Source organism: Teleopsis dalmanni, unplaced genomic scaffold (assembly GCF_002237135.1).
Source record: "Teleopsis dalmanni isolate 2A unplaced genomic scaffold, ASM223713v2 unscaffolded_contig_0990, whole genome shotgun sequence".
NCBI classification, from domain to species: domain Eukaryota; kingdom Metazoa; phylum Arthropoda; class Insecta; order Diptera; family Diopsidae; genus Teleopsis; species Teleopsis dalmanni.
In genome coordinates, this window is record NW_024032372.1 from 1 (window position 1) to 10,645 (window position 10,645).

Here is a 10,645-nt window from a genome sequence, read left to right on the forward strand (position 1 = left end):
GAGTCGGTAAGGTGTAATCTGAAACAGTGTTGAATCACAAATAGCAATCGTTGAATTGATGAAATGTTGTATTTGCTGAGTGTACTTGACCAGCCGGAGAGTCGGTAAGGTGTAATCTGAAACAGTGTTGAATCACAAATAGCCTGAATTAAATAGTAAAATGGTGAACTTGGGCAATCGAAATAGTGCTGTTATTGGAATGGGTTTCAAGCCAGACATAATTTAAAAAGTAAATTTAAATAATTGAGTTATAAAATAACTGTCTATAAATCTTCAGTTCAATCTTCAGTAAAACCAAAGTTGTTTTTATGTAAATACATATTTTTCTATATGATTATATGATTGTTTTTATTCCCGGATTTAAAATCCGGACAGATTGCATTATCTCGATTGTTTTTAAAAAAGTGTAATAAAAAGTTCAACTTCGACCAAGGACAAGGATAAAAGAGTTCTGGAATATTCTTCAAATCATGTTTCAAATAATGTTTTTGTATCACTTTATATAAATAACTAAACGCTGATGATATGATTGATATATTAAAAATCTTGGTTAAACATTCCGTTAGCTCCGCATAAAGACATTTGAAAGCTGGTATATCATATTTTGCCACAAAACTAGTGACATCCGATGTCCAAGAATTAGTAATAATAGCTGCACAATTATTTAATTCTAACAGTGTTGAATCACAAATAGCAATCGTTGAATTGATGAAATGTGGTATTTGCTGAGTGTACTTGACCAGCCGGAGAGTCGGTAAGGTGTAATCTGAAACAGTGTTGAATCACAAATAGCAATCGTTGAATTGATGAAATGTTGTATTTGCTGAGTGTACTTGACCAGCCGGAGAGTCGGTAAGGTGTAATCTGAAACAGTGTTGAATCACAAATAGCAATCGTTGAATTGATGAAATGTTGTATTTGCTGAGTGTACTTGACCAGCCGGAGAGTCGGTAAGGTGTAATCTGAAACAGTGTTGAATCACAAATAGCAATCGTTGAATTGATGAAATGTGGTATTTGCTGAGTGTACTTGACCAGCCGGAGAGTCGGTAAGGTGTAATCTGAAACAGTGTTGAATCACAAATAGCAATCGTTGAATTGATGAAATGTTGTATTTGCTGAGTGTACTTGACCAGCCGGAGAGTCGGTAAGGTGTAATCTGAAACAGTGTTGAATCACAAAATAGCAATCGTTGAATTGATGAAATGTTGTATTTGCTGAGTGTACTTGACCAGCCGGAGAGTCGGTAAGGTGTAATCTGAAACAGTGTTGAATCACAAATAGCCTGAATTAAATAGTAAAATGGTGAACTTGGGCAATCGAAATAGTGCTGTTATTGGAATGGGTTTCAAGCCAGACACAATTTAAAAAGTAAATTTAAATAATTGAGTTATAAAATAACTGTCTATAAATCTTCAGTTCAATCTTCAGTAAAACCAAAGTTGTTTTTATGTAAATACATATTTTTCTATATGATTATATGATTGTTTTTATTCCCGGATTTAAAATCCGGACAGATTGCATTATCTCGATTGTTTTTAAAAAAGTGTAATAAAAAGTTCAACTTCGACCAAGGACAAGGATAAAAGAGTTCTGGAATATTCTTCAAATCATCTTTCAAATAATGTTTTTGTATCACTTTATATAAATAACTAAACGCTGATGATATGATTGATATATTAAAAATCTTGGTTAAACATTCCGTTAGCTCCGCATAAAGACATTTGAAAGCTGGTATATCATATTTTGCCACAAAACTAGTGACATCCGATGTCCAAGAATTAGTAATAATAGCTGCACAATTATTTAATTCTAACAGTGTTGAATCACAAATAGCAATCGTTGAATTGATGAAATGTGGTATTTGCTGAGTGTACTTGACCAGCCGGAGAGTCGGTAAGGTGTAATCTGAAACAGTGTTGAATCACAAATAGCAATCGTTGAATTGATGAAATGTTGTATTTGCTGAGTGTACTTGACCAGCCGGAGAGTCGGTAAGGTGTAATCTGAAACAGTGTTGAATCACAAATAGCAATCGTTGAATTGATGAAATGTTGTATTTGCTGAGTGTACTTGACCAGCCGGAGAGTCGGTAAGGTGTAATCTGAAACAGTGTTGAATCACAAATAGCCTGAATTAAATAGTAAAATGGTGAACTTGGGCAATCGAAATAGTGCTGTTATTGGAATGGGTTTCAAGCCAGACACAATTTAAAAAGTAAATTTAAATAATTGAGTTATAAAATAACTGTCTATAAATCTTCAGTTCAATCTTCAGTAAAACCAAAGTTGTTTTTATGTAAATACATATTTTTCTATATGATTATATGATTGTTTTTATTCCCGGATTTAAAATCCGGACAGATTGCATTATCTCGATTGTTTTTAAAAAAGTGTAATAAAAAGTTCAACTTCGACCAAGGACAAGGATAAAAGAGTTCTGGAATATTCTTCAAATCATCTTTCAAATAATGTTTTTGTATCACTTTATATAAATAACTAAACGCTGATGATATGATTGATATATTAAAAATCTTGGTTAAACATTCCGTTAGCTCCGCATAAAGACATTTGAAAGCTGGTATATCATATTTTGCCACAAAACTAGTGACATCCGATGTCCAAGAATTAGTAATAATAGCTGCACAATTATTTAATTCTAACAGTGTTGAATCACAAATAGCAATCGTTGAATTGATGAAATGTGGTATTTGCTGAGTGTACTTGACCAGCCGGAGAGTCGGTAAGGTGTAATCTGAAACAGTGTTGAATCACAAATAGCAATCGTTGAATTGATGAAATGTTGTATTTGCTGAGTGTACTTGACCAGCCGGAGAGTCGGTAAGGTGTAATCTGAAACAGTGTTGAATCACAAATAGCAATCGTTGAATTGATGAAATGTTGTATTTGCTGAGTGTACTTGACCAGCCGGAGAGTCGGTAAGGTGTAATCTGAAACAGTGTTGAATCACAAATAGCAATCGTTGAATTGATGAAATGTTGTATTTGCTGAGTGTACTTGACCAGCCGGAGAGTCGGTAAGGTGTAATCTGAAACAGTGTTGAATCACAAAATAGCAATCGTTGAATTGATGAAATGTTGTATTTGCTGAGTGTACTTGACCAGCCGGAGAGTCGGTAAGGTGTAATCTGAAACAGTGTTGAATCACAAATAGCCTGAATTAAATAGTAAAATGATGAACTTGGGCAATCGAAATAGTGCTGTTATTGGAATGGGTTTCAAGCCAGACACAATTTAAAAAGTAAATTTAAATAATTGAGTTATAAAATAACTGTCTATAAATCTTCAGTTCAATCTTCAGTAAAACCAAAGTTGTTTTTATGTAAATACATATTTTTCTATATGATTATATGATTGTTTTTATTCCCGGATTTAAAATCCGGACAGATTGCATTATCTCGATTGTTTTTAAAAAAGTGTAATAAAAAGTTCAACTTCGACCAAGGACAAGGATAAAAGAGTTCCGGAATATTCTTCAAATCATCTTTCAAATAATGTTTTTGTATCACTTTATATAAATAACTAAACGCTGATGATATGATTGATATATTAAAAATCTTGGTTAAACATTCCGTTAGCTCCGCATAAAGACATTTGAAAGCTGGTATATCATATTTTGCCACAAAACTAGTGACATCCGATGTCCAAGAATTAGTAATAATAGCTGCACAATTATTTAATTCTAACAGTGTTGAATCACAAATAGCAATCGTTGAATTGATGAAATGTGGTATTTGCTGAGTGTACTTGACCAGCCGGAGAGTCGGTAAGGTGTAATCTGAAACAGTGTTGAATCACAAATAGCAATCGTTGAATTGATGAAATGTTGTATTTGCTGAGTGTACTTGACCAGCCGGAGAGTCGGTAAGGTGTAATCTGAAACAGTGTTGAATCACAAATAGCAATCGTTGAATTGATGAAATGTTGTATTTGCTGAGTGTACTTGACCAGCCGGAGAGTCGGTAAGGTGTAATCTGAAACAGTGTTGAATCACAAATAGCAATCGTTGAATTGATGAAATGTTGTATTTGCTGAGTGTACTTGACCAGCCGGAGAGTCGGTAAGGTGTAATCTGAAACAGTGTTGAATCACAAAATAGCAATCGTTGAATTGATGAAATGTTGTATTTGCTGAGTGTACTTGACCAGCCGGAGAGTCGGTAAGGTGTAATCTGAAACAGTGTTGAATCACAAATAGCCTGAATTAAATAGTAAAATGATGAACTTGGGCAATCGAAATAGTGCTGTTATTGGAATGGGTTTCAAGCCAGACACAATTTAAAAAGTAAATTTAAATAATTGAGTTATAAAATAACTGTCTATAAATCTTCAGTTCAATCTTCAGTAAAACCAAAGTTGTTTTTATGTAAATACATATTTTTCTATATGATTATATGATTGTTTTTATTCCCGGATTTAAAATCCGGACAGATTGCATTATCTCGATTGTTTTTAAAAAAGTGTAATAAAAAGTTCAACTTCGACCAAGGACAAGGATAAAAGAGTTCCGGAATATTCTTCAAATCATCTTTCAAATAATGTTTTTGTATCACTTTATATAAATAACTAAACGCTGATGATATGATTGATATATTAAAAATCTTGGTTAAACATTCCGTTAGCTCCGCATAAAGACATTTGAAAGCTGGTATATCATATTTTGCCACAAAACTAGTGACATCCGATGTCCAAGAATTAGTAATAATAGCTGCACAATTATTTAATTCTAACAGTGTTGAATCACAAATAGCAATCGTTGAATTGATGAAATGTGGTATTTGCTGAGTGTACTTGACCAGCCGGAGAGTCGGTAAGGTGTAATCTGAAACAGTGTTGAATCACAAATAGCAATCGTTGAATTGATGAAATGTTGTATTTGCTGAGTGTACTTGACCAGCCGGAGAGTCGGTAAGGTGTAATCTGAAACAGTGTTGAATCACAAATAGCAATCGTTGAATTGATGAAATGTTGTATTTGCTGAGTGTACTTGACCAGCCGGAGAGTCGGTAAGGTGTAATCTGAAACAGTGTTGAATCACAAATAGCAATCGTTGAATTGATGAAATGTTGTATTTGCTGAGTGTACTTTGACAACCGGAGGTCGGTAAGGTTAATCTGAAACAGTGTTGAATCACAAATAGCAATCGTTGAATTGATGAAATGTGGTATTTGCTGAGTGTACTTGACCAGCCGGAGAGTCGGTAAGGTGTAATCTGAAACAGTGTTGAATCACAAATAGCAATCGTTGAATTGATGAAATGTTGTATTTGCTGAGTGTACTTGACCAGCCGGAGAGTCGGTAAGGTGTAATCTGAAACAGTGTTGAATCACAAATAGCCTGAATTAAATAGTAAAATGGTGAACTTGGGCAATCGAAATAGTGCTGTTATTGGAATGGGTTTCAAGCCAGACACAATTTAAAAAGTAAATTTAAATAATTGAGTTATAAAATAACTGGCTATAAATCTTCAGTTCAATCTTCAGTAAAACCAAAGTTGTTTTTATGTAAATACATATTTTTCTATATGATTATATGATTGTTTTTATTCCCGGATTTAAAATCCGGACAGATTGCATTATCTCGATTGTTTTTAAAAAAGTGTAATAAAAAGTTCAACTTCGACCAAGGACAAGGATAAAAGAGTTCTGGAATATTCTTCAAATCATCTTTGAAATTGAAGTAAATACAACCGACAAGATTGACAGTTTATATTTAACTAAATTTTGTTTACATTTCATTATTTAAGATTGCTTAAACTAATGCAAAACATACTAGATTATAACACTTTCTCCGCCCTTAATTTTTGACAAGGTTTAAGTTTTCCTGAAATCGTCGGATTCAAATCGATTTACATCCTTCCGAATACGACCACTTTTTCGAAGTTGAACTACTTCGGTAGAACGTTCTTCACTAGGCATTAATGTTGATTGGCTAGATGAAGGCGGTGTGGCATTGATGAAATTTGGAGTGAATTCAAAAATTGGTTGTGAAGAGAGGTCAGAGCTACTTCTAGTTTTAAGCTGATTAACATGACGTTTGATGTAACCAAAAGATGTGTTCACTCGGTAAACCATTTTACCAAGTTGTTTCACAATAACTCCTTTTATCCATTTTTCCCCTCTTGCGTAGTTTCGAGCGAAGACGGGTTGCTTTAGACTAAATTTCATTTTCCGTTTCGAAGCTTCAAGGTGCTTCCAAGGCGATTCAAACAGTTGACTCAACAAGGTACGAACAGGCCTTCCATGTAAAAGTTCTGCAGGTGATTTACCCTCAGCATTCGGCATTGCACGATATGTTGCAAGATATTTTGATACAGCGAATTTGAGAGACAATCCATCGTCAATGTTTTTCTGAACAGCAGTTTTAAAAGATCTGACGAATCGTTCGGCTAACCCGTTTGAGGCTGGATGAAACGGCGCTGTTGTTATATGTTTGATGCCAAGTTTTGAGCAAAACTGTTTGAATGCTTCAGCTGTAAATTGCGGACCATTGTCACTTACGATGGTTTCTGGTATACCTTCCAGAGAAAATATAGAAGACAATGCTGATACGGTGTCAACCGTTGTTGTTGTAGATAGTTGTACAACGAACGGAAATTGCGAGAAAGCGTCGACACAAATTAGCCACATTGAATTACAAAATGGACCAGCAAAGTCGATATGTACTCTCTCCCAAGGTCGATCAGCTTCAGGCCAGCTTAAGTATTCACGTGCGTGAACAGGATTTGCAATTTTGCACACATCACAATTTTCAGTTAATTGTGCGATGTCTTTGTCAATATTAGTCCACCAGACATGTTGTCGAGCTAGCTGTTTCATTCTCGATACTCCCCAATGACCATCATGAAGAAGTTTAAGAATTTTCTGCTTAAGGGAGGCTGGAATGACAACCCGGTTGTATTCCGTCTGGAGGCAAAGCAAATTGTTGTTTAGTATTAAAGCAAAGCGATGATTGAAAAATGATCGAAGATCAGCATCTTGAGGCATTAGCTTTTCAGGCCAACCGTTTGTAACGAGAAAATAAACTCGGCGAAGAATTGGGTCATATTTGGCATGCTGACGAATTATTTCAGCGTCGATAGGTGTGTTAAGTTCATTGATGTTGAAACAGGATTCTTCATGATCAAAAGTTTTATCTTCACCAACAGGTAAACGAGATAAAGCATCGGCATTTCCATGCTCAGTAGTTTTACGATACCGAACATCATACTGATAAGCCATTAGTATAATAGCCCATCGCTGTAAACGATGTGACGTCATCGACGGCAACTGATGAATTGGATTAAAAATGCTAACAAGAGGTTTGTGGTCAGTAACCAAGGTGAATCTTCTTCCGTATAAATATTGATGGAAACGCTTGACTCCAAAAACGATAGCTAACCCTTCCTTCTCTATCTGACTATATCGTCGTTGATGAATGTCGAGAGTTTTAGATGCAAAAGCAATAGGCCTTTCTGTACCGTCAACGTACGTATGCGAGAGCACGACTCCTATGCCATAGGAGGAGGCATCTGTAGCTAGAACCAACGGTAAATCTTCCTGATAATGTGCTAATTGCGCTGCATTGAGAATATGCGTTTTAAGAGCTATAAATGCTTGTTGTTGTGCTGTACCCCATGTGAATTTTACATTTTTTCGGCGCAGCATGTTGATTGGCGCGGATAATTGCGAAAAATTAGGTATAAAATTATGGTAATAGTTTACCTTACCCATGAATGCTTCTGCTTGCTTTAGATCTTTAGGCGGCTGCAGGTTTTTGACTGCTTTTAGTCCTGACTCATCTGGCAATATACCTTTTGCACTAATTTGACGCCCGAGATATTCGATTTTATCTCGCAGAAAGAAACATTTTTCTTGCTTGCACCTGATACCATTTTGTTGCAAAATACGAAGTACTTGTTCTAGGCGGCTGATGTGTTGTTGAAATGTAGGTGCGGAGATGATGATGTCATCGAGATAATTTCCACAACCTTCTACGCCTTGAAGTAACTGCTCAAGATATCTTTGGAATATAGCTGGAGCGCTTGCAATCCCAAACGGTAAACGTTGGTATTGGAATAACCCAAGTGGAGTGTTGACAACCATTATTGTTTTTGCTTCATCGTCGAGTTCCATTTGTAAATACGCATCCTTAAGGTCGATTTTTGTAAAATGTTGACCGCAATTAATTTTATGGAAAAGACTTTCGCGTATGGGCAAAGGATATTGTTCAATGTCAATTTGCGCATTGACTGCTTGTTTAAAATCCCCACAAATTCTTATGGAACCATCAGCTTTTGGCGCTAGTACAATAGGCGAAGCCCATTGGGAAAACTTCACAGGTTTCCAAATACCCGCATTTGTCAATCGATCGACTTTCTTGAAAAGTGACATTTGCGAAAATGGAATTTGTCGGCTTTTGTAAAATTTCGGATGTGCATTTGGCTTTAAAAAAAATACTGACCTTAAAGTTTTTTATTGTGCCAAGAGCTGGTTCAAAAATATCACCATATTTCTTACACAGCTCGCTAATTCTGTGTGATTCACTTTCAGTAATGTTACAAATTTGTTGAATCTCAAACCCGAATTCTTTGAATAAATCGAAACCGAATAAATTGTTACAGTTTTCGACATCCACGACAACGATTACCACTTCCCTTTCTTTTCCGCCACATTTGATATCTACGCAAAGTTCACCAAGCACTGGAATTTCATTTTTGCCAAAACCAAATAAGGTTTTTGTACAATTTCGCAACTTTGGGCAATTTAGAGTTTTGAATGTTCGCTTATTTATTAGAGAAACTGTTGCACCAGAATCCATTTGGAAAGACACAATTTTATTACAAATTTCCAAGTCAATGTAATTCTTATTGCTTTCAGTTTTTATAATACCTGTTAAACTGTTAATTGTTTCAACAGTACCAATGTTGTGACTTTTACGACGATAATCCTTCTTCTTGTTTTCATCACCTGAACTACGTTTGTTGTTCTTGTTTTGTTTTGACATGCACACTGGCGCAATATGTCCAATTTTGCTACATCTATTGCAAACAGCATTTCTAAATTTACAGTTTTCTCTTGCATGAGAGTTTCCACAGCCAGAACATGATTTGAATTTTACTTTATTATTGTTATTGTTGAAAACACCCGGTTTTTTTATAATTGTACCAACTGAATTAACAGGCATTGAGTTTTCGATCGTTTGTTCTTTAATTGTTGCCACCGTTTTAGTGGTTGTTTCGTACAATTCTGCAATCTGCAAAACATCAGCAAGTGTTGGCTGGGGCTTTTGGAACGCAGCCGTGCGCACTGCATCGTGCGGTGTACGTATAATAATTTGGTCACGAATCATATCATCCACGAAATTGTGCAAACAATTCTGGGCTGAGCACGAAAAGTTACACTCTCTTGCCAATCCGCGGAGATCTGCTACCCACTCTCTGTATGATTGATGTGGCTTCATTTCCCTTTTGAAAAAATCGTAACGTGCAGCGACCACATGTCGTTTCGACTGGAAATGATCCGTTAGTTTTTCCGTTAAATTTTCGAAAGATTGTTCTTGTACTTTCGTGTTACCGAAAAGATTTTTTAACAGCTCAAAATTTTCTGTGCCAATCCAAGACAAGAAAAATGATTTTTGTTTTTCACTGCACTGAACTGAATATGCTAAAAAATGTTGGTTAAGTTGTTCTAAATATGATTCCCAGGTTTGCTGTTCTTTCGAAAATTTGTGAAATACTGGAACAATGTTGTTATTTCTTTCAGATACACCAGCAGCACCTTGTTTTTGAAACATTGAGTCCATCCACTCACGTTGTTGTTTCAGTAAATTTTTTGAGAACTCTTGTTGTTCTTTAAGCAATTGCTTATAAATTTCACTTTCGCCCGGCATGATTGTATTTAAAATTGAACGGTACGAAATAAGCGTGAAAGCGATTGAATACTTGCAGATTTTTATCCTCGTCGCCAACTGAAGTAAATACAACCGACAACATTGACAGTTTATATTTAACTAAATTTTGTTTACATTTCATTATTTAAGATTGCTTAAACTAATGCAAAACATACTAATAATACACAAATAATGTTTTTGTATCACTTTATATAAATAACTAAACGCTGATGATATGATTGATATATTAAAAATCTTGGTTAAACATTCCGTTAGCTCCGCATAAAGACATTTGAAAGCTGGTATATCATATTTTGCCACAAAACTAGTGACATCCGATGTCCAAGAATTAGTAATAATAGCTGCACAATTATTTAATTCTAACAGTGTTGAATCACAAATAGCAATCGTTGAATTGATGAAATGTGGTATTTGCTGAGTGTACTTGACCAGCCGGAGAGTCGGTAAGGTGTAATCTGAAACAGTGTTGAATCACAAATAGCAATCGTTGAATTGATGAAATGTTGTATTTGCTGAGAGTACTTGACCAGCCGGAGAGTCGGTAAGGTGTAATCTGAAACAGTGTTGAATCACAAATAGCAATCGTTGAATTGATGAAATGTTGTATTTGCTGAGTGTACTTGACCAGCCGGAGAGTCGGTAAGGTGTAATCTGAAACAGTGTTGAATCACAAATAGCAATCGTTGAATTGATGAAATGTTGTATTTGCTGAGTGTACTTGACCAGCCGGAGAGTCG

General features: G+C 35.4%; 1 protein-coding gene across 1 annotated transcript; it reads right to left on the reverse strand.

Moving 5' to 3' along the window:
• Positions 1-5,830: 5,830 nt before the first annotated feature.
• On the reverse strand, positions 5,831-8,389 carry LOC119663856 (uncharacterized protein K02A2.6-like). The gene is made up of 3 exons (XM_038073455.1): positions 7,888-8,389; positions 6,992-7,809; positions 5,831-6,922 (listed from the first exon to the last, which is right to left on the reverse strand). The coding sequence occupies exons 1-3, from the start codon at positions 8,387-8,389 to the stop codon at positions 5,831-5,833; spliced, it is 2,412 nt and encodes an 803-aa protein (XP_037929383.1).
• Between the last annotated feature and the right edge of the window lie 2,256 nt (positions 8,390-10,645).

Excerpts from the sequence above, each read along its gene's own strand:
- LOC119663856 (XM_038073455.1), bottom strand. The coding sequence starts at position 8,389 with ATGTCACTTTTCAAGAAAGTCGATCGATTGACAAATGCGGGTATTTGG. Across the intron at positions 7,810-7,887 it reads TCGTATTTTGCAACAAAATG|GTATATTGCCAGATGAGTCA; the intron begins GTATCAGGTGCA and ends TTAGTGCAAAAG. Across the intron at positions 6,923-6,991 it reads AAAAGCTAATGCCTCAAGAT|ACGGAATACAACCGGGTTGT; the intron begins GCTGATCTTCGA and ends CTTTGCCTCCAG.